Raw genomic sequence first — 26666 nt, 5'->3', positions numbered from 1 at the left:
TTCTTTTCTTTTTAATAATGAAGTACTTGTAAATTGACTAAATTACATAAATCTGTAATATGGTCATCTCTAAAATAGGATTAAGTGTATCTATTTAATAGAATGGTGGCACCAAGGATTAATAGGACACTTCAGTGCTAGTTAGAGAGCACTGCTCAAGTTTTTCCCTTTTCCTTCCTTTTGTTTTGGGGTTCCCATACACTCAAGTCTGACTTCTCAGTCATTTTTATTAAGGTGCTTACAAGGTTAGGGATGACTACCAGGACTGTGGCATTACTTTCAACTTAATGTATCAACTGTCCTAAGGTTTTTAGGCACAAACCATTCAGCCAAACCTTTTCATTTTCAAAGATGAACACAAAAGATAAAAGAGGTTCAGTGACTTGATCTGGTCACCCAAAGGACAGGTAATTACAGCACTATTAATTGGACATACACGTCCTCACTTTTTTTTTTTTTTTTTTTTTTTTTTTTGAGGAATAAACAGTCTTTATTGGGCTCACATCAGAAGTCCCTGGCTCTTGAGGATCTCTGCTCACACTCCTTATTTTGTACTCCTTCTTATACTGGCTTATCGATCTGATCATTTTATTCTCTAAAAAGAAGAAAACAAATAGACACAGAGGAAGGGAGTGAAGTGAAATGTCTGGTTTCTCTGAGAATTAGAGGCATGGGGTATGAGACCAGATGGGGGCCCCTCCTGGCTGCTGCTCCCCTCTTTCACGGCCGTCCATCCACGGGTTCTTGCCTTCCCCACCTTCCAGCTTCTCCCAGCCCTGTCTCCCCTTCCCTATAATAGAACAGGCTGCGGGGCCAGAAAGAGTAGAAAGGAGGGGAAGCCCCGCTACTATGGCAAGGCTGGCAAATAGTTCACAGAATCTTCTGGATATTAAATGTAGAGTCCTGACTAAGCTTGATGTTCTAGGGCGGGGTTGGGTGGTAGAAAGACTCGGGTGGAGCTTTTTTTTTTTTTTTGGTGGCTGGCCGCCATGAGAGCAGTTTGCTTGTTGAGAAGTGTTTCTAAGAATAACGACAGGGCGGTCATCGCCTTCGAGCCCAGCAAACTCCAGAAAGTTCCCGGCATAGCCAGCAATAGGGTAAAGGAGCCTGAGACAAAGGCTGCTTTGGGGGCAGGACGACAGGGGTGGGGAGGAGGGGGAAGGAGGGAGGGAGGAAGGGGGCGGGGGCCCAGGGCCGTCCGAGCCTCCTTGGGGCCTGAGGCGGGACTGGCCGCGGGGCTGCCTGGCCAGTGCCTCCATTTTCAGATGGTTTTTTCCAGAAAGGAATTAAAGAAGAATTCTTTAGAGTTTCTCTCGTACTAGCTAATTTATCAGATAAAAACACTGGAAAATTCTGTAACTTTCACACAACTAAGCCAGATGAATTGAGTGAGTAGACGTCAGAAGGGAAGGTCCCCGCCGCCGGAGGCAAGCGACGGGACAGGTGGCGCTGTTGTCTGCTGGCTTCTCTGCCGCCGCCTTACCGCCCGGCTCTAGTCCCTCGTCCCCGTGGGGGCGTTTGGGGATTTGGTAAAAAGGTCGAAGACCCTCGGGAGTGATTCTCGGTTTCTGGGCTCCGCCGCCGCTGCAGGCTGTGGGCCCGCCCGCGCCTTCCCCGTCGTGCCGTCTCCTCCAAGTCTTGAGGCCGACGAGGCCGGCGGGTGGCGCGGGTTCCCCTCGGCGTGCTGCATCGCTGGCCGCTGGCCCCCTTCAACATCCACTTCAACAGCCGTGCTGGGAGAATGGAAGTGCCTGGAGGGGTTTTCCCGTGCGGCAGAACTGCTCTGGGTGCTAGAGTGGGATATCCCAAGGGGACGGGTTTGGAGAGGTCAGTTAGAGTAAGGGTTGATGGCAGTCACCGGTTCTTATTCCCACCGTGAGGTTCGCCTCCTCAGAAATGGCCATGTTGGCTCCACGCGTGAAATACCCCCATCTCCCCTTTTAGCCCAAAGCCGTGTTCCTGCCCACTTCTCTCACATTTATTTTTATTTATTTATTTATTTTTGGTGGCTGGCCAATGTGGGGATCCCAACCTTGACCTTGGTGTTATCGGCACCACTGCTCTAACCAAGTGAGCTAACAGCCAGCCCTCTCACATTTACAAAATAGTTTTTTGTTATTGTTGTTTGGGGTTATTTTTTCACTTTTTTTTTTGAGGATGACAATCCTAGTTAAAGACCAGGAATAATAGTAAGTATGTATGTTACTAATAAAGCAATGTCCTGTACTCCAAAGTCATATAAAGTCAGTCTTATTAGTATGGCCTCCTTGCCGCCTTTTTTGTTTGTTTTGACAGCTGGTAGGTACAGAGATCCGAACCCTGACGCCTCTTTGCCTTCTGAGGGCTGGCGTAGAAAGGCAGGAGGTGATTGGAATCAGGGAAAATAACTGAACATTCTTTCCACACCTACAGTTATTTTTCCTAAACTACCTCCCCTCCCCTCAGACTTCCTCTGCTACTCGAAACATCACTTTTTCCCGATGGCACTGCCTTCTCTGGGCTAATCCTCAGCCTGATCTCTTAGAGGTTACTAAGTGGCTATTTCAGAGTACCCTGTGCTAGGGTGTGCAGGCAGGCAATAATTTATATTGATTTCTTTTTCTTTTTCTTTTTATTAAAAGATGACCGGTAAGGGGATCGTTAACCCTTGACTTGGTGTTGTCAGCACCATGCTCTCACAGGTGAGCCACGGGCTGGCCCTTTTTATTAACTTCTTGATAAAACATCTACTAATAACCTTGACTGATTTGCCCTAGGAACTCACTTATTTTCTTCATTCAAGGTTGTATCTGGAGATTTATCAATTAGACACTCTCTCTCTCATGAAAGGTATTTGGTAGGTCCTTCCCAATCTCCACCCTTTTCTAATGCTCCCTACCCAAAGTAGTGGTAGTGGCTACTGGTTTAAAGAGTCATTGTACTGACTGCAGACAACCGTCACAAATGCTACTGCGGCTGTAAGCGGACATTCTACAGCCAGTGAATATTCCCATGAAGACTGATTTACTGTGACCAGAGTCCGTAGTGCTACAATTCAACTATCTTGTTAAATGTGCCTCTATAGTCTAGCCTGGAAATGTAAGCATCTCATAGACTTCTTTTCCATTCCCAAACTTGCAAGGCAAGGTCTGCCTGTGTGTGTCATTCCCATAATACTAGATTTTCTTCAGCACAAGTATTTAGTAAAAGTTTTGATGGGTTCTGAGGTACACATAACCTCATAAAGTTTTTTTATGTAATGTTGATAACGACTGATTTTTTTTTTTTTACTTTCATTGTTGAAAAATTCACTGACATAAAATTAACCATTTTGAAGTGTACAATTCAGTGGTATTTAGTATCTTACAATGCTGTGCAATCATCACCTCTGTCTAGTTCCAAAACATTTTCATCACCCCCAGATAGAGTTGATATTTTTTTTCTTTTGGCAGCTGGCCAGTATAGGGGTCTGAACCCCTGACCTTGGTGTTCTCAACACCATGATCTAACCAACTGAGCTAACCAGCCTACAACTGTTTTTTAAAGGGGCTCTCTATCCAAACTTTGAGAATTGTAGCAGGCATTTTCCAACAAAGAAGGTGTGGAGGGGATTACTTCCAGGATATTAGCAGCTAGGACGTGAAGCATCTCAAAGGGAAAGAAGTGCATAAACGTGAGTCTGTATCTAGATCTTCCTGGTTCAGGGCTGCAGGTTTTTTTCCCCTCTTTTCTAAATTAATAAATACTAAACTTTTTCCCTTCCCTCTCCTTCTCCCCATGTCTCTTCCTTCTCTCCCTGACTCTCTCCTTTCTGTCAAATCCTCTCTGTGACTTATAGGTTTCTTCTGTCTCTGCTGCCAATGGAGAAGCTGGAAGGGGCTGAGGGTAGGCCCCCACCCAGGGGCGCTGCTGGGTGGGGCGGAGGGCAGCCTAGGCCTGCAGCCCATCCCAGCAGCCTCTGTCAGATCTGGGACGACCATTATTTCTTCCAGCCCTGGAGTCCACTTGGGTTACTCAGAGTTCAGGATGGTACAAACTGGGGGAAGGAGACTACTCCCTCAGTGTGTGTCTGCAGTCAGAGGAGCCTTTGTACAGGTTGGAGACCCTGGGCCTGGACTCTGTGGAGCTCTACGTGAATTTCTTTGTATCTCTGAGAAATTGACTGTATGGTTATTTCCCCCTGATCTGTCCCTCAGTGATTTGACTTGTGTGAATTTGTGACTGAGTATGTGGGAGGCAGATGGAGACATCCACAGTATGGCTATGGACATCCAGGTGTCTGTGCTTGCTGCTGTGTGACCGTGTGTACCTGGGTGCGTATGTGTCTGAGACACAGATACAGACATGCTCAGCCCGTGGGATGTTTCCCTTTAAGTTGTGCTGTACATGTGTAAGCATGAGACCATATTTTGAACATACAATTGTCTGAATCTGTGTTGTGTTTTCACTTTTCTTTATACGTGTGTGTCAGACGATTTGTGGACATACACATACTGATTCCATCTGTCTATCTTTGCTGCTCTATGCAGTGGGTTTGCATGCTTTGTTGGGTATTGAAATGTGTGTTTGTCTTTGTGTCTGTTGTCATGCGCACACATGTATATACATGTATGAGTTTGGGAGCCAAGCTACCTGGGTTGAATCCTGCCACGATCCTTTTACAACTGTGTGACTTCAGGCAAGTTGCTCATTCTCTGAGTTTTCCCTACTATAAAATGAGGCTATACACAGAAGCCAGCTCAGTTGTGCAGATTAAAGAGATAAAAGTTGTGAAGAGTTTATAGCCAAGCCTGACACCACCACGCTCCTACTGATGTTTCCTATCATTGTCATTTTATGTAGGGTGCATGTGTGTCTGGGGCCGGGATCCTGCCTGTCTGCCCAGGGCCTGCAGCCTTCTACCCTCTGTGCTTAGCTGGGAGGAAGAGAAGGGACATCTAGGGCACTTACCTGTGTCATCAGGTTCTGGTAGCCTGGGCAGAGGAGTCTGGCAACTCTGCCTTTCTCACATGGGAAATGCTAAATATTTACAGTTGGGGCTTTTGAGCTGAGCATCATAGCTCTCCTCCCAGGTTCTGGGGGCTGGGGAGTGGTTACAAAGCCTCCTCTCTCCTTCTCTCCCACCAGCCTTCCCCTTCTTCAGCTCTGAGGCCCTGCTGGACCCTTGGCTCTTCCTCAGACTTACTGTGCTTGCTGCAAGCCTTGCTGGATTGAGGGTCTAGGTCTTGAGAGGTGACAGGGTGGGAGTGCAGGTGGAGGTTGATTTTGTCTGTCGGGAGACCTCAGCCTCAGCTTAACTGGGGGGCTTCTAGGCCTCCTCCTTACCCCAAGCTGAGATTGTGAAAGGCAGTAGGTGTTACACACTCTATCTCCAAGGGGTTTGGTCCATCCCTGTTGTGGGAGCCTGGTGTCTGCAAGCTGGAGACAAGGAGAAGAACCTGCCCCACCCTTGGGAGCTCCTGCTTGGTGTGCAATTATGGTAGTGAATATGCCCTTCTCCAGCTCAGAACCCTACACAGCTCCTACTGACTCAGAGTAAAACCCCAGGTCTTCCTTTTTTTTTTTTTTAAAAAAAGATGATTGGTAAGGGGATCTTAACTCTTGGCTTGGTGTTGTCAGCACCATGCTCAGCCAGTGAGCCAACAGGCCATCCCTATATAGGATCCGAACCCGTGGCCTTGGTGTTATCAGCACTGCACTCTCCCGAGTGAGCCATGGGCCGGCCCATCCCAGGTCTTTCTTGAGGTCCACAAGGCCCTGCAGACTTTGCCCCATGTTGAGCTCTTTTACCTGCCCGTAATCCTACCGACTGGGCCAATTGTCAAGCTAGGGCTGGGTCTGGAGCTCACAGACCCCTCAAGCCCGTTCACAGACTGGGTCACAAACCCTTCACACACCAGGCTAGGTCCCCAGACCGCTCACATGCAGGTCTATGAGCTAGGTAACTGGCAAACAGGTCCTTGGAAGCCGTAGGTTGGAGAGCATGGCTGTGCAGGTGGACACCCATGGCAGACGCCAGCCAAAGTTGCAGCACCATGCATGCACCCTAACTCCATACACACACACACAATTTGCTTACAAAGAATATGCAGCACCACCTGCAACCTGCCCTGAGGTGAGGGAGCCTGACCAAACTATTCTATTTTTCCAACACCCCATCACCTCCTCCTGCTTTCCCCTTGCTCACTCTGTTCCAGCCTCACAGGCCTCCCTGCTGTTCCTTGGGCATATCAAATGCAGGGTCCAACCTCAGGGCCTTTGCACTTGCTGTTCCCTCCGTGTGGAATGCTATTCTCCTCTCTCGTCCTTCGTGTCTTTGCTCAAGTGTCACCTTTTCAGTGAGGACTTTCCTGACTCTATTTAAATCCCACCCCACATCCCAGGACTCCCACCTCCTTCCCTGCTTGATTTTTCTCATAAGCACTATCACGCTCTGTTTTACTTATTTATTGTTTTCCCAACTAGAATGTCAGATCCATAGGGCAGGGATTTTGTCTGTTTTGGTTAAGGCTGTGTCCCCATTGCCTGGAACAGCCCCTGGCACACAATAGGTACTCAAGGAGTGTTTGTTGAATGTGTGAGGCAAAATGTTGATAATGAAGACCGTAGGACACATGCCTGTGTGGCCACCAGGATGTGTGCATTTGGACATGAAGGAATTCAGTGCAGATGGGGATGACATGTGGACACATGTTCCAAGTGGTGTCAGGTGCACATGTGTGGAGGGTTAGAAATCTTGATTCTCGTTTGATTTTAGAATAGGGTTTTTAGGTAAATGCATGTATGGGGCAAAAGCCCTCAGGTAGGAGGCGACAGCCTACAGCCAGAGGGCAAAACCCATCTAATCAGCTCTAATCACTGTTTAGGTATGGGATTGTATACTTTAATGATTTCAGAGCTAACAGATGGTTGTCTTACCGATCCTGTTAAGAGATTTTAAGAATTGCCGAAGGGAAAGATGTGAAAAAAAATGTTTCTTAGGGGCAAGCTGTCTGTTGGAGCACTTTAGAAATAATTGTACTTTGGGCCGAGCCCGTGGCGCACTCGGTAGCGTGCTGCGCTAGCAGCGCGGCGACGCTCCCGCCGCGGGTTCGGATCCTATATAGGAATGGCCGGTGCACTCACTGGCTGAGTGCCGGTCACGAAAAAGACAAAAAAAAAAAAGAAATAATTGTACTTTGATTTTATCATAAGAATGTTACTTTTGCTTAAGAAGAGGTTATACTTTAGATAATGAGCCAGTTTGACCAACTTAGCTTTTCACTAATTGTACTTTGGCATGTCACATTGTTAATTTTACTGATGTTACTAGTTTCCATTGCTTAAGCTATACTTAGCCATAGGTAACTTTTGTAACACTGCCCATGTCCTTGTGTCTTTTTGTAATGATTGAATCAACGGAATTTTCTTGTGAAACTTCCTTGTCTTTACAATAAAGAAGAAAAGCTAACTTTGAATCAGGGCTGTACCCAGTTTTCTCTGGGGTACAGACCCTTTGGGCTTCTCGGTGCATTCATGGTGCTTTTAGTAATCCTTTTTTCATCTCCGTTACACAATGAGAAGTGTAACACACATGTATGGAAACAGGCATGCATGTCCACGTCTGAGAGGCTGTGAGTGTGTGAACCCCAGTATGCCCAGGAATGAAGGCAATGGGAGTCTGTATGTGGACCCTGAAGGGCCAGGGTGGGCAGCCACAAGAGCGTACACCCTGAAGTGAAGACACTGGTATGCGCTCACCTGTGTGAGACTGCAGAATACTTAGGAGGCATGGCAGACCTTGGGGGCATGTGGGTTTGGGGGAGGGGGGTGCTAGGTACTGTTTTTGGCACTGGAGACAGAGCAGTGAACAAAAACCCAGACTCAGCCTCAGGGAGCTGATTATTATTATTATTTTTTTTTTTTTTTTTTTTAATAGATGACTGGTAAGGGGATCTTAACCCTTGACTAGGTGTTGTCAGCACCACGCTCAGCCAGTGAGCGAACCGGCCATCCCTATATGGGATCCGAACCCGGGGCCTTGGTGTTATCAGCACCGCACTCTCCCGAGTAAGCCACGGGCCGGCCCTGGGAGCTGATTATTTTGATGGGAGAATTCAGATCATAAACAAGGGCAAATAAGGGCCGGCTGTAGCTCACTCGGGAGAATGTGGTGCTGATAACACCAAGGTCACGGGTTCAGATCCTATATAGGGATGGCCGGTTCACTCACTGGCTGAACGTGGTGCTGACAACACCAAGCCAAGGGTTGAGATCCCCTTACCGGTCATCTTTTTTTTTTTTTTTTTTTTTTTAAAGGCAAATAAATGAGGGCACTTTCAGAGAGCAATAAATACTAAAATGAAAAAGATGGACTGTGATAGGGAGGGCAACCCTAAAGGTGATCATCTGGGAGGGCTTCTGAGATCTGAATAAGGATAGGGAGGGAACCATGTAAAAACCTGGAAAAGAACGTTGCAGACTGGGAAACAGCAAGTGCAAAGGCCCTGAGGCTGGAGGCTGCCTAGTGCATTTGAGCAATGGCAGGGAGGCTGGTGGGGTGAGTGGGAAGAGGTGAAGGCAGGGAGGGGATGAGGCAGATAGTGCAGGGCCTATGGGCCACGGGGAGGACTTGGACTTTTCCTCTAAGTGAGGTGGGAGCTACAGAAGATTCTGAGCGGAGGAAGGATGTGAACTGACGGGTGTTCATAGGCATCTTCTGGCTGCTGTGGGGGGCACAGAAAACTGGGAGCAGTTGCTGTAAGGAAACCCAGATGGTGTCATGAGCTGAGAATGGGGGGACTTGGGGGCAGGGGGATGTGGAGGAATTCCGGGTCTAAACAAAACTGACAGGCCTGGCTGATGGGTTGGATCTGCTGTGAAGAAAGAGGAGACAAATAAAAACAAAAAAATGAAAACCAAAACAAAAAAGAAAGGAGACATGATGACTCTGGAGTTTTGGTCTGAAGACTTGGAAGATAAGGTATCCACTCTGCACAGATGGGAAGACAGTGAGACTTGCCCCTCTCCCTAACTCACTCCTCTCATCCCTCTCCCTCTGTTTTTGCTCCAACCTCCCCAAGGTTCCTTCAACAGATCAGGAATAGTCGTGTCAGGACCCTTGCAACTGATGTCCCCCTCCCCCCCAGCCCCTGCCTGGGACAGGCCTCTTCCCAGACATGGCTTCATGCCTCACCTCTTTCAAGTCCTTGTTCAAATCTCACCTCCTCCAAGATACCTTCCCAGTCCTCACGCAACTTCTCTCAAGCTGCCCCTGCACGGATCCCCATATCCCTACCTTGGTTTACTGTTATTTTTAGCACTTAGCACCATCTAATATACCCTACACTTTTTGTTTGTTTGTTTGTTTTGAGCTGGCTGGTGCAGAGATCTGAACCCTTGACCTTGGTGTTACCAACACCAGGCTCTAACGAAGTAAACTAACTGGCCAGCTCTTATTAATCTTATGCTTTTTTTTTTCCTTGCCCACCGGAGCAGGGGTTTTTGTTTTGATCCCAACCGTAATCCCATAGCCTAGGACAAGCTGGCATACAGTAAGCAATCAATGAATGCTTGTTGAATGAATGCAGGAAACACGTCCCGCAGGGAGTCTGGAAATCGGTGGAAAAGGCCAAAGGGTCCTATCGGGGCTCTCCAGCCCTGGGGTAAGTGAGTTGAAGACCAGGGTTTGTGGACCCGGAAGCACGCAGTGTAGACACGCGCAATCCTGCGCGGGAGTAGATGGGTTTGGCCTGGCCTGAGTTATAGGCGGAGTCTGGACCCCAGAATCCCACCTCCTTCACTTTCCTCCTCGGCCTGCAGGTCTGCCATGTTGGCGCCCACTGCAGCCATTGCTCCTGCTTGGCGCGTTGTGCTGTCCCACCAGAAGCTCACGGGCTCCGTACTCTGGAGAGACTGGACCGCGCAGTGCGGACGAGCGAGGGAGTAAAAGCAGCCAGGTGGCGGGGCCGTGCATGTGCATGGGCCCCTACGAGGGGCTGCTGCGCGAGTAGCGACAGCTGGCTGTGCCGTAGCCAGCGAGGTTCGCCCGGCCTAAGGAGAGCCGCCAGCAAGTACTAAGTAAACTTTTACTAATCCTATTGTTTATCTGGTGTAATTGTTTACGATTACACAGAGTAAATGCAAAAGAGGTAACTGATTGTAAAACCTAAAGTAGAAAACAACCTAGAACCAAGCATGCATAAACAGCCTTGTGGACTTGAGACAGCTTGGCAAAAATCTCTTAAGTTCTGAGATGAAATCCAGGTTCAACATCTCTGCTGATCCAGCGATTTTTTTTTTTTTTTTTTTAACTTTTAAGTAGCTTTAGTTAAGCTAGCCTCTTATGTCTCCCCTTATGTTCACCTGCGAAAGTCAACAATAAGTTCAGGAAAAGCAGAGTGAGAATAGTAGCAGGGTGGGCCGGCCCATGGCTCACTCAGGAGAGTGTGGTGCTGATAACACCAAGGCCCCGGGTTCGGATCCCATATAGGGATGGCCGGTTCGCTCACTGGGTGAGCGTGGTGCTGACAACACCAAGTCAAGGGTTCAGATCCCCTTACCGGTCATCTTTTTTTTTTTTTTTTTTTTTAAAAAGATGACCGGTAAGGGGATCTCAACCCTTGGCTTGGTGTTGTCAGCACCACACTCAGCCAGTGAGCAAACCGGCCATCCCTATATAGGATCCGAACCCGTGGCCTTGGTGTTATCAGCACCGCACTCTACTGAGTGAGCCACGGGCCGGCCCCTGGTCATCTTTTTTTAAAAAAAAAAAAAAAAAAAAAGAATAGTAGCAGGGTAAGGAATAATAAAGTAACACATAAAAGGCCCCAGTACGGTGTTTGGAACATTAGGGCACTCAAATATTGAGATCCTTCTGCTGTTGAGGCACCATACTCTCAGGTGACACTTCCCTAAGGCACTCACTGGAATGAAGAATGCAGGTAAACTATTGCTAGGAATGTGGCATTTCTATTTCAGCACACTTTCAGAAGTAATTTTATTTTTGGCAGTGGCAAGCATGGGGAACGAAACCCTTGACCTTGGTGTTACAAGGCCATGCTCTAACCAAGTGAGCTAACAGGTCAGCCAAGAAATAATTTTAGACTGAGGCATCAGGCCAGATGCTTCCATTTTAAAAGATGAGAACTAGGGGCTGGCCCGTGGCTCACTCGGGAGAGTGTGGTGCTGATATCACCAAGGCCACAGGTTCGGATCCCATATAGGGATGGCCGGTTGGCTCACTGGGTGAGCGTGGTGCTGACAACACCATGTCAAGGGTTAAGATCCCCTTACCGGTCATCTTTTAAAAAAATAAAAATAAAAAAATAAAATAAAATAAAAGATGAGAACTAGGAATCAGAGTACTTCAGACAATTGCGCACACGTTGGCAAGCCAGTGCTTGTACCCTCCTCTCCTCACTGCCAATTTAGGACTCTCCTTCCTTTTCATGTTGAATACAGATAAATTAGGGCTCTGAACGTATCAGGTGTACCCACAAGAATGAGCAGCATTGCTATCCCATTTAACCTCTTCTGTTTTGCCCACTTCTCCAGGAAACACACCCCCAAACTCTTGAGGTCTTCCTTATACACAGTTCACCCCTCAGGCATCTTGAGATCACCCACCCTGCCAGGTGTCTTATTCAAGTTCTTTTGTTTGTTTTCATTTTGGCAGCTGGCTGGTAAGGGGATCTGAACCTTTGACCTTTGTGTTATTGTCACCATGCTTTAATAAAGTGAGCTCACTGGCTAGCCCTGCCAGATGTCCTCAAACTTTTTCTGGACCCACAAGCTCAACCAGCTCAGACTAAGCAGGCTTTGTTTTTCTTTTTAACTTACCCAAGGATATCATTTGCATAATACAAATTAAATAGTATATCATTACTTCAGACTCCCTGCCTTTACTTGAGGCAAAAACCTATTAAATTTTAATTTTTAGACACTGTAGGAAAGACAATTTATGCAAACCCCTCTGCTCTCGAAATAAAAAAGCAGACATCATTTCATTTATTTTGAAGTTTATTTACTTTGAAGTAACCGATTAAAAAATGTCCTGAGTTCAGTATGAATATTACAAAAAAGAAAACGGACAAAAGATGGCAGTATAATTTCATCCCTACACTTGAAAACTGGAACAAAAAAGCAACTTCAACACTTCAAGAAAAACAAAAAATATACAGTGAGACTCTGCAAGCATATAAAGTTGAGGAGCATAAAGAAGAAATGCAAAGTCTTGAATCATGGGCCATTCTGGGAAAGGCCCCTAGTCCACCTCCTCAATAGTGGGGCCAGACCCAGAACCCCCCTTGGGGGCCTGAGCCCCGAAGCCACCAGCCCCGGGGCCACCCGCACCCTGGTACAGGCCGCTGATGATGGGGTTACACACCTGCTCCAGCTCCTTCATCTTGTGCTCAAACTCCTCCTTCTCAGCCAGGCTGTTGGCGTCCAGCCAGGAAATCACCTCCTGGCACTTGTCCAGCACCTTCTTCTTGTCCCCCTCGCTGATCTTGCCCTTGAGCCCCTCGTCCTCCACGGCGCTCTTCATGTTGAAGGCGTACGACTCCAGGGCGTTCTTGGCAGACACCCTTTCGCGCTGCACCTCGTCCTCGGCCTTGTACTTCTCCGCCTCCTGCACCATACGCTCGATCTCCTCCTTGCTCAGGCGGCCCTTGTCGTTGGTGATGGTGATCTTGTTGGCCTTGCCCGTGCTCTTGTCCGTGGCCGTGACGTTCAGGATGCCATTGGCGTCGATGTCAAAGGTCACCTCGATCTGGGGCACGCCCCTGGGCGCCGGAGGGATGCCGCTCAGCTCGAAGCGCCCCAGCAGGTTGTTGTCCCGCGTCATGGCCCTCTCGCCCTCGTACACCTGGATCAGCACCCCGGGCTGGTTGTCGGAGTACGTGGTGAAGATCTGCGTCTGCTTGGTGGGGATGGTGGAGTTGCGCTTGATCAGGGCAGTCATCACGCCCCCGGCCGTCTCCAGACCCAGCGACAGGGGAGCCACGTCCAGCAGCAGCAGGTCCTGCACGTTCTCAGACTTGTCCCCCATCAGGATGGCTGCCTGCACCGCCGCCCCGTACGCCACCGCCTCGTCGGGGTTGATGCTCTTGTTGAGGTCGCGCCCGTTGAAGAAGTCCTGCAGCAGCTTCTGCACCTTGGGGATGCGGGTGGAGCCCCCCACCAGGACCAGGTCGTGGATCTGGGCCTTGTCAAGCTTGGCATCGCGCAGAGCCTTCTCCACGGGCTCCAGGGTGCCCCGGAACAGGTCTGAGCACAGCTCCTCGAACCGCGCCCTGGTGATGGACGTGTAGAAGTCGATGCCCTCAAACAGGGAGTCGATCTCCAGGCTGGCCTGGGTGCTGGACGACAGGGTCCTCTTGGCTCTCTCGCAGGCGGTGCGCAGCCGCCTCACGGCTCGCTTGTTCTGGCTGATGTCCTTCTTGTGTTTCCTCTTGAACTCCTCCACGAAGTGGTTCACCAGCCGGTTGTCAAAGTCCTCCCCGCCCAGGTGCGTGTCCCCGGCCGTCGCCTTCACCTCGAAGATGCCGTCGTCGATCGTCAGGATGGACACGTCGAACGTGCCCCCGCCCAGGTCGAAGATGAGCACGTTGCGCTCCCCCTTGCCCGTCCTGTCCAGGCCGTAGGCGATGGCGGCGGCCGTGGGCTCGTTGATGATCCGCAGCACGTTCAGCCCCGCGATCACCCCCGCGTCCTTGGTGGCCTGGCGCTGCGAGTCGTTGAAGTAGGCCGGCACGGTGATCACAGCGTTGGTCACCGGGTAGCCCAGGTACGCCTCGGCGATCTCTTTCATCTTGGTCAGCACCATGGACGAGATCTCCTCGGGGTAGAACGCCTTGGTCTCCCCCTTGTAGCTCACCTGCACCTTGGGCTTGTCTCCGTCGTTGATCACCCGGAAAGGCCAGTGCTTCATGTCAGACTGCACCACCGGGTCGCCGAACTTGCGGCCGATCAACCGCTTCGCGTCGAACACGGTGTTCTGCGGGTTCAGCGCCACCTGGTTCTTGGCCGCATCCCCGATGAGCCGCTCGGTGTCGGTGAAGGCCACGTAGCTGGGGGTGGTGCGGTTGCCCTGGTCGTTGGCGATGATCTCCACCTTGCCGTGCTGGAACACCCCCACGCACGAATAGGTGGTGCCCAGGTCGATCCCGATCGCCGTGGTCTTGGCCATGCCGGTGCTCTGCTGTCTCGGCTCCGCCCTGAGATTCGAACCCGGAAACGGCCGACGGGATCCGCGTCAGGAAGCTCGGTCCGCTCTGAAAAGAAGCTAAAGGCGCCGGTGCCGCACAGGCTGGTCTCGGAAGCCGTGGGGCTGCAGAGGCCGCTTTCACGGAAAGCACAGGAGAGTCGGTTCACCCACCGCTTCTCAGGCTCGCTGTTGCCCCGGGGCGCGAGCAGCTCTGCTTTTATAGGATGTCCCCGAGCCCCTCCTTTCCCCTCCTCAGCCAATCACCGAGCTCGGCGAGGCTGCCAGGTCCGGAATATTCCAGGGGTTTCGCCTCCTGTCCTGCCCCCAAGCTTCCTGGGACCAATCAGCGTCCAGGGTGCCGCCCCTCCCCAGAACTCTCCAGACGCTTCTGGGATTCACTAGAGGGGGCTAGATCCCTGGGAGGCAGGGAGAGAGGCGGTGGGACGGGCGGTTGTGGGCCCCGCCTCCATGGTGATGCTGATGGCCAGCCCCTGTGAGAAAGTGACAGGAAGGGTCACCGCTAGGCTCGTAATTGTTGGGCAGTGAGTTTGTTATAGTAGAAGTTTTGTGGATTGGCGGGGAGCGGGGCACATGCCATGAGTTGGGGGGTGCGCTCTTGTGTATTGACGCAGGCGGAAGGGTGGGGGCGTCTGCGTTGACGCTGCCCACTAGCTCAGTCGCGTTACAATGGCGATACTGCTTCTGACCTCACCGGCTAGTTTGGAATCAGGATGACTGGAGCGGAGCAGGCTCAAAGTTGTAGGGCGGGGTAGGGTGGGGGGTGGGGGGACTCCCGCTGCGCAATTTGGATGTTGAGAGAGTCCGCACTCACAGGGGCTCCGTCTGCTGGACGTTTCCAAACTGGAGCGAAGGCGGCGGGAAACTAGGTGAGCCAGGAGAGCTCTGATTGGAATGGGTGGGGAATCCATAAGGTCCAGTTAGGTCCTTGTTTGAGAAATGTGCTGGAACTTTCCCTAGTTGTTTCAAGTCTGAAGTGTTGGGCACTGGACGTCCAGGGAAGAAGTCCTAGAGGACGCTAAGGTGGCTGGGACCGGTCAGAGCCGCCAGAAAGGGTGTGTGTGTGTGTGTGTGTGTGTGTGTGTGTGTTTAGAGTGTGTGTGTGTGTGTTTAGAGTGTGTGTGTGTGTGTTTAGAGTGTGTGTGTGTTTAGAGTGTGTGTGTGTGTGTGTGTGTTTAGAGTGTGTGTGTGTGTGTTTAGAGTGTGTGTGTGTGTGTGTGTGTGTGTGTGTGTGTGTGTGTGTGTGTGTGTGTGTGTGTGTTTAGAGGCCCTAAACCCTGTCTTGGTTTGTTATTGGCTCTAGAAAAGGGGGGGCTATGCGTGAGAAGGATAGAGAAACTGCCTGGAGCGCCCCACCTCTTCTGTCAAAGTTATGAAAGCTTGATTGTATTCCTCGCAGCCAAGTTCAGCCTGGGCCGAATTTACTCCCCATGAATTCCTCATAGAGGGTAAAGGAGCCCAGGAAGGCAGCAAAATCCAAGTGTGGAGGTTAATGTCTTTTGAGGGGACCAGAATGTAGAATTATCTTAATTAAGCACAATGAAATGTATCACAGACGTAGGAACAGGACAGCTGAGTCAGGCCCTGTGACAAATTGAAAACAATATACGCCCACTTCTCTCCCACCTCTTTTAAGTGGCTGAGAATACATTTGTCTGCCTTGTGCAAAAAGCACTCGAAAGCAGAGAGATCTCAATATATTTGTGCGCCCGTGTTTATAGCATTATTCACAATAGCCAAAATGTGCTTCAAGAGATGACTGGATAAACAAAATGTCGTATATACAAAGGTACTTCAACAAGTTCACAGAAAAATGGGCTTAGAAGATAATAGAAGTCTTCCATGAACTTTTTGAAGATCCCTTTTTATATAATGAATAGTATTCAGCCTTAGTAGGGAATGAAATTCTGTTTGTTTGTTTTTTTTTAAAAGATGACCGGTAAGGGGATCTCAACCCTTGGCTTGGTGTTGTCAGCACCACGCTCAGCCAGTGAGCAAACCGGCCATCCCTATATAGGATCCGAACCCGTGGCCTTGGTGTTATCAGCACCACACTCTACCGAGTGAGCCACGGGCCGGCCCTGGGAATGAAATTCTGATACGTGCTACAACATGGATTAAACTTGAGGACATTATGCTACGTGAAATAAGGCAAGTCACAACAGGACATACTAGATAATTCTGCTTATAAAAGGTACCAAGAGTATTCAAATTCATAGAGACAGCAAGATTGGTGGTTTCCAGGGGCTGGGAGAAGGGGGAATGGGTAATTACTAATGGGTTCAAAGTTTCAGTTTTGCAAGATGAATACAGTTCTGGAGATTGGTTGGACACCACTGTGATTGAGCTTACTACTGAACTCTACACTTAAGAATGGTCAAGATAGTACGTTTTATATGTATTTTACCATTATTAAAAATAAGAAATAAATTATAAAATAATTCTGCCAAAACTATACCTCATTCTTTCTCCACAGGCCTCGGAAAACCATGGCAGCTGCTAAGGGAATGGCCATAGGCATCGACCTGGGCACCACCTACTCATGTGTGGGGGTGTTCCAGCACGGCAAGGTGGAGATCATTGCCAACGACCAGGGCAACCGCACCACCCCCAGCTATGTGGCCTTCACAGACACTGAGCGGCTCATTGGGGATGCAGCCAAGAACCAGGTAGCCATGAATCCCCAGAACACTGTCTTTGATGCCAAACGTCTGATTGGCAGGAAATTTAATGATCCTGTAGTGCAAGCAGATATGAAACTTTGGCCTTTTCAAGTGATCAGTGAAGGAGGCAAGCCCAAAGTACTTGTGTCGTACAAAGGAGAGAATAAAGCTTTTTACCCTGAGGAAATCTCTTCGATGGTACTGACTAAGATGAAGGAGACTGCTGAAGCTTTTTTGGGCCACACTGTCACCAATGCTGTGATTACTGTGCCAGCTTATTTCAATGACTCTCAACGCCAGGCCACCAAGGATGCAGGTGTGATTGCAGGACTCAATGTGCTAAGAATAATCAATGAACCCACAGCTGCTGCCATTGCCTATGGTTTAGATAAAGGTGGCCAGGGAGAGCGACATGTTCTGATCTTTGATCTGGGTGGAGGCACATTTGATGTTTCTATCCTGACCATAGATGATGGGATTTTTGAGGTAAAGGCGACAGCCGGTGACACGCACCTGGGCGGGGAGGATTTTGACAATCGGCTGGTGAGCCACTTCGTGGAGGAGTTCAAGAGGAAACACAAGAAGGACATCAGCCAGAACAAGCGAGCCGTGAGACGGCTGCGCACCGCCTGCGAGAGAGCCAAGAGGACCCTGTCGTCCAGCACCCAGGCCAATCTGGAAATTGATTCACTTTATGAAGGCATTGACTTCTACACATCCATCACCAGAGCCCGGTTTGAAGAGTTGTGTGCAGACCTGTTTAGGGGCACCCTGGAGCCTGTGGAAAAAGCTCTTCGGGATGCCAAGATGGATAAGGCTAAAATTCATGACATTGTTTTAGTAGGGGGCTCTACCCGCATCCCTAAGGTACAGAAGCTCCTTCAGGACTACTTCAACGGACGTGATCTCAACAAGAGCATTAACCCTGATGAGGCAGTGGCCTATGGGGCTGCAGTACAGGCAGCCATTTTGATGGGTGACAAGTCTGAAAAGGTACAGGACCTGCTTTTATTGGATGTGGCTCCCCTCTCCCTAGGGTTGGAGACAGCTGGGGGCGTGATGACTGTCCTGATCAAGCGCAATTCCACCATCCCCACCAAGCAGATGCAGATCTTCACCACCTACTCAGATAACCAGCCTGGAGTATTGATCCAGGTGTATGAAGGCGAGAGAGCCATGACTCGGGACAACAACCTGCTGGGACGCTTTGACCTGAGTGGAATCCCTCCTGCACCTAGGGGAATTCCTCAGATCGAGGTGACCTTTGACATTGATGCCAACGGTATTCTCAATGTCACAGCCATGGACAAGAGCACGGGCAAGGCCAACAAGATCACCATCACGAATGACAAGGGCCGCCTGAGCAAGGAGGAGATTGAGCGCATGGTTCTGGATGCCGAGAAATACAAAGCTGAAGATGAGGTCCAGAGGGAGAAAATCGCTGCAAAAAATGCATTAGAATCCTATGCTTTTAATATGAAAAGTGCTGTGAGTGATGAAGGTTTGAAGGGCAAGATTAGTGAGTCTGATAAAAAGAAAATACTGGATAACTGCAGTGAGGCCCTTTCATGGCTAGAGGCTAATCAACTGGCTGAGAAAGTTGAGTTTGATCATAAGAGAAAGGAATTGGAGCAGGTATGTAACCCCATCATCACAAAACTCTACCAGGGAGGATGCACCGGGCCTGCCTGTTCAACAGGGTATACAGCTGGAAGGCCTGCCACAGGTCCCACCATTGAAGAAGTAGATTAATCTTTTCTGGGACTGGAAGGTTCTAGGGTTGCCTTCAGGTGAATTTTGTTTCCCTCATTTTCAAACATCGTTATGATTCTTGAGTTGACTGGACCTGAACCTAAGTTACCATCCCTTTGGGATTCTGATGGAGGAATCTCATGCACCATCTTTTCACAATATTAACATCCTGTCTTTGACTCTGGAATGGACTTTTAGGAAAACTAGGCCCCTCTTTGAACCGTTTGATGAATTTGAATGTTTGTTATTTATTTCCAGCCACCCCAACTTTCTTCTTCCTGTGTGAATGGTTATTTCTCTTTCAGTAAATTTTTTCTTAAAGGAAATTACTTCTGGTATCTTTAGGCTGTGAGTGTACTTTGAAAAGTAAGGAAAAGGTGAGTTCATAGAGAGAGCACGTGTTCTCTGTGAGCTCATTGTGAATGATTTATCAGGTAAGGACAAAGTATTTTAATTTTTATGAGCTCATTGTTTCAAATAGGAAAATAATTTTTGGTCTTCAGGCACTTCAAGCCCAGATGGAGCTGGTTTAGGAGTTTAGGATTCAGCTGGGGTGGTAAATCCTGCTTGATGTCCTGATGTCACTTATAAATGGGGTCCAGGAGATTCAGTGTCTGTGCACTCACAGAGTCCTTTATTACATTGTTTACATGCAGAAAATATTTCTACAACAAACTCCTGACAAATGGGTACTTTTATGCAAGATGAGAAATAGAGCATTTGTCTTAAGTCCATGAAAACATGTTTTACCTATTATGTCATAATATAGCATATTTATAAAAACCTGGGAGACATGAATATAGGAGCATCTGTAACTGTGCTTTTTGTCCCTTTCGGTTTGAGGGGAGCAAGCTTTGGAAGTGAACTATTAAAATGGGGTATATACAGTTCTTTACAGGAGAGTCCTAGGCAAAAGTGTGTAAATGTGGAGCTGAGACTGGGTCTTTAGGAGAAAATGTTTTCATCGGGAACCTTTCATAAAATCAAGGTTTGTGCTCAGGCTCCTGATTTCTGGAACTCTTTGTTTTTACTTATTGAAGTGTAAATATATAGAAAAGTGCACATATCTTAATGAATTTCCACCAACTCCCCAACAATCTTCCATAGGAAGTGTATGTAGGGTGTGAACAAATCACTCCGTGGATAGCACTTTCGTAGGAAACAAAACTTTCGAGGAGAGGTGGCGGGGTTTCGCGAAGGCCCTGGCCGCCCGCGCCTGCGCGGTAGGAGCCGGCCGCCCAGGAGGAAGTCGGCAGGCAGGAAGGCCCGCCCCTTTCGCGGCAGCTTCGTCCCCCTCGGTTCCGCCACGCCTGCTTTTCCCGAGCCGCGAGGCTGCCGCTCTCTCCCCTTCAGTACTTGGAACTTCCCAAGGCACTTCCCGCCGTGCCTGTGCGACCCCGCCCTGCCCCACGCGCGGGCTCGCGCTCCGGTTCCCGCCCGGCCTCCGGTCCGCGGCACCTGGCCCTCTCCTTCCCGGGCCCGCAGCCCGCGGCGCCAGCACTATGGTGGGTACCGTGACGTCACAAGGGGGCGCCCTTGGGGAGCGCGGGCGCTTCGGACGGTTGGGGGCGGGGTGGGAGTTCGGCCTTTGCCCCTTCGGGCTGGCATTAGGCCCGAGGTTTTCCCTTCCATCCTTAGTTTTGCGTCTCAAGTTCTGTGAGGAGTCGCCTCGGAGTAAAGGGGCTTTGTTTTCCTGTACGAGGAAAAAAACCTCAATAACTCCTTGAGAGGCACGGCGGGGAAAGCAGGAGACGGAAAAGCTAGACTTCAAGGGGCATTTCTCTCCCGGAGTCCAGGCTTTGGGAGAGTGCGGGTGGGATGCTTTCTGCAGTTCACTGGAAGGAGTGGATAGGGACCCCAAGAGGGGTGGTCTATTGAGAGGACGGGCCGTGAAGGCCAAGCGGTGCAGGGCAGAGTCTCTGGGGCTTTAAATGAAGAATTCAATGAAGTGTGCAGAATCATTTGGACTGTAGCCTTTTCATCCCTGTCAACCGAGAATTCTTTGCTATGAAGTTTTGAGAACTGCCAGAGATGGCGGTGGAGATCCCAGTACCAGTTAATTTATTACTTCCATATTATATAGCTGTAACATAGGAATGAGAAGTACTGATACCGAAAGGTGATGCAGGATAGCGTATGTGGCATCGTCCGCCTTTTGTTAAAATGTAAAGGGTAAACAAAAGACTAATGCAGTACCAGTATTTGATAATACTGACGGGGGACACTCCTCCCTACCATGTCCCTCCCCATGTGATGGTATTCCCGCTCTTATCCAATAGCTCTTCTACTCCTTTTTCAAGTCCCTTGTGGGCAAGGACGTGGTGGTGGAACTCAAGAATGACCTGAGGTAAGTACCTATTCCAACAAGTCTGTAGGGGGTGGGTGTGCACAGAGCCCTGGAACCTCTTTAATTAGACAAGTAGCTGAGGTCTAGGTAAGGTGGGAAAGATATGGAAGTCAATGGTTTGTACCTTAAACTTATAGATTAGCTCCGGAGTTGTATCATGTATTGGAAAACAGTACAAAGCAAGAGTAAGTACTAGAGAGGTCAGAGGATGGGGAGGCATCAATAACATTTTTTTACAAAACCAAGATAGTTTTTTTATAGTTAAATTATATACTGCTTTGGGGCCGGCCCGTGGCTCACTTGGGAGAGTGTGGTGCTGATAACACCAAGGCCAAGGGTTCGGATCCCTATATAGGGATGACCAGTTAGCTCACTTGAGAGAGCGTGGTGCTGAGAACACCAAGTCAAGGGTTAAGATGCCATTACCAGTCATCTTTTAAAAAAAAAAATTATATACTGCTTTGATCCAACTTCTAGAAACTTGAGAATCAATTACATAAGTAAAGATATGTGTACAAAGATGTTTATAGCTTTATTTTTTATAGCCAAAAATTGGAAACAACTTTAATATCTATCTACCAACTTAAATCTCCATCCATTATTAACCCATCAAAAGGTAATAGGTTAATTAGGTTGAGGTACTTCATGTTATATAGCTGTCACAGGAATGAGATGTACTGATACAGAAAGCTGTTGTAGAATAGCATATGTGGCATAGTCCCCCTTTTGTTGAAGAAAATCTAAAAGACTAATGCAGTCCTTTCTGTCTGAACGGCTTTTACATCCCGTACCCACTTGTATCATGGGCCCCTAATCATCTTTGAGGACTTGGATTATAGCTGTTTCCTTGGAGAGACTTTTCCTGGTACTTCTAGCCAAGTTGACCCCTCTGTCGTAGAGTCTGTTTTCTTCCTAGTGGCTGCTTTTCAAATTGTGATTTCATAGAAATATGTTTTCTGTTTATGGCCTGTTTTTCCTACGAGGCCGGGACCACATTTAAGCTTACCACTGTGTATCTAATGCCTAGTATAGACCAAGTATATAATAGGTGCTTAAAGAAAAAAAATAGCTAACATTTGAAAACCTCCTATTAACTAGGCACTATTCTGAATACTTTACATTTATTAATTCATTTAATTCTCACAACACCCCTACATGATATTTACTTTTTTTTTTCTTGGTGGCTGGCCAGTAAGAGGATCTGAACCCCTGCCCTTGGTGTTATTAGTACCAAGCTCTAACCAAGTGGGCCAACTGGACATCTCTATGATACATACTATTGTTTCAGTTTTACATATGCGGAAACTGAATCTTAGGCTGAGAAACTTGTAAAATTCTACAAAACTAGTACTGAAATTCAAATCTGTGTGGCTTTTTTTTTTTTAATTGAAAAACAGGATCATATTCTCTATGCAGTTGTGAAACTTGCAGTATGTTGTGGATATTTTTTGTGTTAATAAAGTTGATCTTTAGTATTTTTAATGTCTGAAGGGCATTTTTATTAGAGAGGGCAATTTTATTATATATATTAATATAATTTATATTAAATTATATAATTTAACCAAACCGTTGCTATTGATCACTTATGCTGTTTCCAGTTCTTTGTTTTTACAAAAAACACTGCCCTGTACATTTGATTGCATACATCTTTGTACACATCTGATTATTTCTTTAGCAAAAGTCCTTTAAATAAAATGTCTCCTTGCTTACATCTTTGTACACATCTGATTATTTCTTTACCAAAAGTCCTTTAAATAAAATGTCTCCTTGCTTACATCTTTGTACATATCTGATTATTACTTTAGAAAAAAATCCTAAATGAAATGTACATTTACAGTATTGATACCTATTACCTGATTGTCCTTTAGGAAGATTGGATCAATGTATTCCCTCCCAAAATGTCTTCCACATTTCTATGTGAGTTAATTTCTTGGCGGGGGAAACATTGACATGGCAGGGAATGGTGAGGAGAGAACTTGAAGGCCTTTGTCTTTTAGAACAGAGGTTGCCATTTATGGTTCTGGCAGTGCAGATGGTATTGATGGTGTTTAGGTTGGGGCCGTAGGGCAAGACAAACATGAAAATCAAAACCAGCCTTAGGCACTTCTGTGAGATGACTTGTGTGTGTGTGTGTCTGTGTGTCTGTGTATGTCTGTGGCTGTGGCTGTGGCTGTGGCTGTGTCTCTCTTCCACATGGCAAGCCTAATTGTTGTTTTATAACCCTGGGCCCTACATAAAGCAAAGGACATATCCATTGGGTTGAGAGAAAAGCTCTTTCTCTCATGTTATTGTCAGACCACTTTTGTGCCATGTCTTCTCTTTAAGGAACTGAATGAAATGACACTGCTTACAATTTCTGAAAGTTATTTCACTGCTGCAGATGGTGGGGTGCTGTCAAAGGCTTTACAGCAGCTAGGGATATGAGAACACCACTGAGGAAGTAGTTTTCAGACATTGAATTTCAAAGACGTAAAATTTTTTTTAAATGGGGGTCCAACAGAGAACTTTTTTTTTGGCAAGATAAAAATATTTTTAGAACTGCCATTTATTATGACCATTTTATTTTAAAAGTTTTTTTTAATATCAAAAAAATAGGAAGGACAATTAAGAATCAATTATTCCTAGGAAAAAACTATTGGCAACCTTTAGGACACCATTACTCACTCACACTTTATTATTGTATTAATCCATTTTGTTGCTTATAACAAAACACACAGAACTGGGTAATTATAAAGAAAATGAAATTTATTGCTTACAGTTTCTGAGGCTAGGAAGTCCAAAGTCCATCTGTTGGTGGTGACAGTGACCCAGGGGTCTCACATTGCAAGATGGTGGAAGCAGAGGGAGCAGAGAGAGAAAGACGGACTCTCCTCTTCTTTTAAAGCCCTCAGAACCATGCCCCGACCTCCATTTTTAATCCATTCACTACTACACGGTCCTATAATCCAATCACCTCTTCAAGGCTCCACCTTTCAATTAGCATAATAGGATTTCCCACCCTCTTAACAGTCACAGTGGGGTCTAAGTTTCTTTCTTTTTTTTTTTTTTTTTTTTTTGTCTTTTTCTGTGACCGTTAAGGGGATCAACCCTTGGCTTGGTGTCGTCCGCACCGTGCCCAGCCAGCGAGCGCACCAACCATCCCTATATAGGATTCGAACCCAAGGCGCGAGCGCTGCTGCGCTCCCAGCGCCGCACTCTCCCGAGTGCGCCACGGGGCCGGCCCGTGGGGTCTAAATTTCTAATACATAAAACTTGGGAGACAATTCAAGCCTCAGTGAGTTTTCGGGGGCACAAAATTCAATCCACTACAATTATCCTATGTTTCATCTTTTGTTGTGGACTCATGAAACCTTTTGAGTACACATCAGTGTTTGAGAATGATGGTTCTAAGGAATTTAGAATATGGTGATGACAGGCAGAATAGTTATGATCAACGTGGCCACATGGAAGGCTGGACTGGATTGAGATGCAAAGTAGTAAGACCTTGGTTTGCAGAAGTCAAACTAGAAAACGAATTATAGAAATGATTGAAGTCAGCTGATGATGGGGATTCATGGGGCATGGAGGGTAAAGAAGTACAACTCATAGCATTTGAGGTTGTGAGACTTAAAAGTGTTGAAGCCATTGACAGAAATAAAAGAAGTTGGGAGGGAGGTGGCATGGCTTGGAACACTGGTGCTTTGATAGCATTCCTCATTAACATATCAGGAGGCTGGAGGATTGGGGAAGGGAGAAGACATCGCTCATGCCTGCATCATCAAGAGCAGTGCTGGCTACCCTTATCTATGTGTGCAACTCTGGTTCAAAAACAATAAATGTTTGAAAATAGCTGATGGTTCTAGGGGTCAGAAAGACCTGGACTACAGTGCCTGTTTATTTGTTCTAAACTCTGGCATGTTACCAACCTCTCTGAGCTCCTGGATGGTAATAGCTAGCTTGTAAGATGGTTGTAAAGATTATAAATACTATGCAGAACATAGGGCTAGCCAATAACAGCTGTTTATTGGTACCTATTACAAATGGGTTGTTGTAGGGAGAGAAGATGTGGGGTCTAAAATAAACCACTCTGGCAACTCTGTCTTTCCTACTCCAGGGCTTAGGATTGTCCCTTTTTTGTTCCATCTTTTCTGGCTTCCTTAAGTCCTTGACTTCCCCAAACCAAGTTCTCATCCCAGCTCTGAAGTCACCTCTATGTTGACTTTGGTGTGAACTAACTTGGTTCTTTCCTCCCTCTGCTCTTGACAGCATCTGTGGAACCCTCCATTCTGTGGATCAGGTGAGATAAAGCAAGGGCCCCAAATCGGTTCTTGGGGAAGGAGAGGGGAAAGCTTAGAGGTTGGGTACTTGTGTCTTGCCTGTAGTGTTAATGATGGTGTTCATCTTCCTTTCTTAGTATCTCAACATCAAACTAACTGACATCAGTGTCACAGACCCTGAGAAATATCCTCACATGGTGAGTTTGGGATGGGGGAGAAAAGGAAACACCTCCAAAACAGGAGGCCCCTGGGTGGTTAGAGGACATTTTGTTTTGTTTTTTACCAGCTGTCCAGTATGGGAATCTGAACCCTTGACCTTGGTGTTATCACTACCACGTTCTCTCAAGTGAGCTAACCAGCCAGCCCAGAGAGCATTTTTAAGGGTGTTTTCACATTTGTCTATCTTTGTCTAGTTATCAGTGAAGAACTGCTTCATCCGGGGTTCAGTGGTCCGCTATGTGCAGTTGCCAGCAGATGAGGTTGACACACAGTTGCTACAGGATGCGGCAAGGAAAGAAGCCCTGCAGCAGAAACAGTGATGGCAGCTCTCCTCTTCCCCTCCCTCTTCCGTTGGTGACCCATAACCTCATTCCCAGCTCGGGACTCCTCCCCCCAATACTCGAGGTGGTTTTTTAAAATAGTGATGGCTCTTTTTTTCCCCCCAAAGGATGAGTGGATGAGAGGAATAATAGTGGGGAGCAGCTATCCTCTGTTGAGAAGAGGAGGATGAGTAAGCTGGGGAACTGAAAAGCTTTCCCGTCCCCAGCGCTTGCCTTTCTCACTCCTTTCTGGAGATATGGTGGGAGATTTCCTAGGTCGTTCCAGGGCAGCATGGGATTCATTTTGGGGATGGAAGGAATCTGTCCCGCATCGGGAATAAAATTTATGATGCAAATTTGAGTTCTGGTTCTGTGCTCTGTGTTTTGGGCAGGGGGCTGGAGGGTGGAAAAGGATATTGAATTCATTCAAGCCCTGTTGCTCTCCATTCTCCCAGCAAAGAATCCAACCCAACTTGCCAGCATTATCTGCCCCTACTCTCCTTGGTATAAAGCATATAAAACCACAACTGGACTACACCATGTTTCCTAAACATAACCTACGTACAATGTTCTCCCTCTGGCCTTTTGCTTATACTGTACCTACAAGTGGAGTGCTTGCTGCCCTTCCATCTCCTTGTCCTTCCATTAATGTGACAATGTTATGAGACACCAAAATACACTTAGTGTTACTGGATTTCTTCCTCAACCCAGCCAAACCAATACGCTTTTTCTTAATATCTATAGAAGATAAAAACAAACAAGCGACGTAATTTATATTGTGGAGAGAAGTTATGTCGGAATTACCAAACCATTTATCAAACACGAGTTCTCGATATAGATGAGGATTCTCAGCATTAAGGGCACCTTAAAGGCCACCTAGCGGGGCCCTCTTCTCATATATGAGGAAATGAGGCTCGGGAGGAA

General features: G+C 47.6%; 3 protein-coding genes and 1 long non-coding RNA gene across 4 annotated transcripts; 3 read left to right on the top strand and 1 right to left on the bottom strand.

Moving 5' to 3' along the window:
* Positions 1-1036: 1036 nt before the first annotated feature.
* LOC134378378 (uncharacterized) lies at positions 1037-7437 on the top strand. The gene is made up of 3 exons (XR_010023632.1): positions 1037-1097; positions 2622-2681; positions 3818-7437. It is a non-coding gene; the product is annotated as an uncharacterized LOC134378378 (long non-coding RNA).
* A 4524-nt stretch (positions 7438-11961) lies between these two features.
* LOC134378485 (heat shock 70 kDa protein 1-like) lies at positions 11962-14370 on the bottom strand. The gene has a single exon (XM_063097634.1). It carries the CDS (start codon positions 14147-14149, stop codon positions 12224-12226), a length of 1926 nt encoding a protein of 641 aa, XP_062953704.1. The 5' UTR covers positions 14150-14370; the 3' UTR covers positions 11962-12223.
* A 587-nt stretch (positions 14371-14957) lies between these two features.
* LOC134377697 (heat shock 70 kDa protein 1-like) lies at positions 14958-18926 on the top strand. Its single transcript, XM_063096290.1, has 2 exons — positions 14958-15054; positions 16662-18926. The coding sequence occupies exon 2, from the start codon at positions 16675-16677 to the stop codon at positions 18598-18600; it is 1926 nt and encodes a 641-aa protein (XP_062952360.1). The 5' UTR covers positions 14958-15054; positions 16662-16674; the 3' UTR covers positions 18601-18926.
* Positions 18927-19859: 933 nt separating this feature from the next.
* Positions 19860-26090, top strand: LSM2 (LSM2 homolog, U6 small nuclear RNA and mRNA degradation associated). Its single transcript, XM_063097777.1, has 5 exons — positions 19860-20105; positions 20880-20947; positions 25193-25223; positions 25341-25400; positions 25617-26090. Exons 1-5 carry the CDS (start codon positions 20103-20105, stop codon positions 25740-25742), a joined length of 288 nt encoding a protein of 95 aa, XP_062953847.1. The 5' UTR covers positions 19860-20102; the 3' UTR covers positions 25743-26090.
* The last annotated feature ends 576 nt before the right edge of the window (positions 26091-26666 follow it).

The sequence above is a fragment of the Cynocephalus volans genome, chromosome 5 (genome assembly GCF_027409185.1).
Source record: "Cynocephalus volans isolate mCynVol1 chromosome 5, mCynVol1.pri, whole genome shotgun sequence".
Taxonomy (NCBI): domain Eukaryota; kingdom Metazoa; phylum Chordata; class Mammalia; order Dermoptera; family Cynocephalidae; genus Cynocephalus; species Cynocephalus volans.
This window is presented reverse-complemented; position numbering and strand designations above follow the sequence as displayed.

Excerpts from the sequence above, each read along its gene's own strand:
- LOC134378485 (XM_063097634.1), bottom strand. The coding sequence starts at position 14,149 with ATGGCCAAGACCACGGCGATCGGGATCGACCTGGGCACCACCTATTCG.
- LOC134377697 (XM_063096290.1), top strand. The coding sequence starts at position 16,675 with ATGGCAGCTGCTAAGGGAATGGCCATAGGCATCGACCTGGGCACCACC.
- LSM2 (XM_063097777.1), top strand. Across the intron at positions 20,948-25,192 it reads GAACTCAAGAATGACCTGAG|CATCTGTGGAACCCTCCATT; the intron begins GTAAGTACCTAT and ends TGCTCTTGACAG. Across the intron at positions 25,224-25,340 it reads CCCTCCATTCTGTGGATCAG|TATCTCAACATCAAACTAAC; the intron begins GTGAGATAAAGC and ends TTCCTTTCTTAG.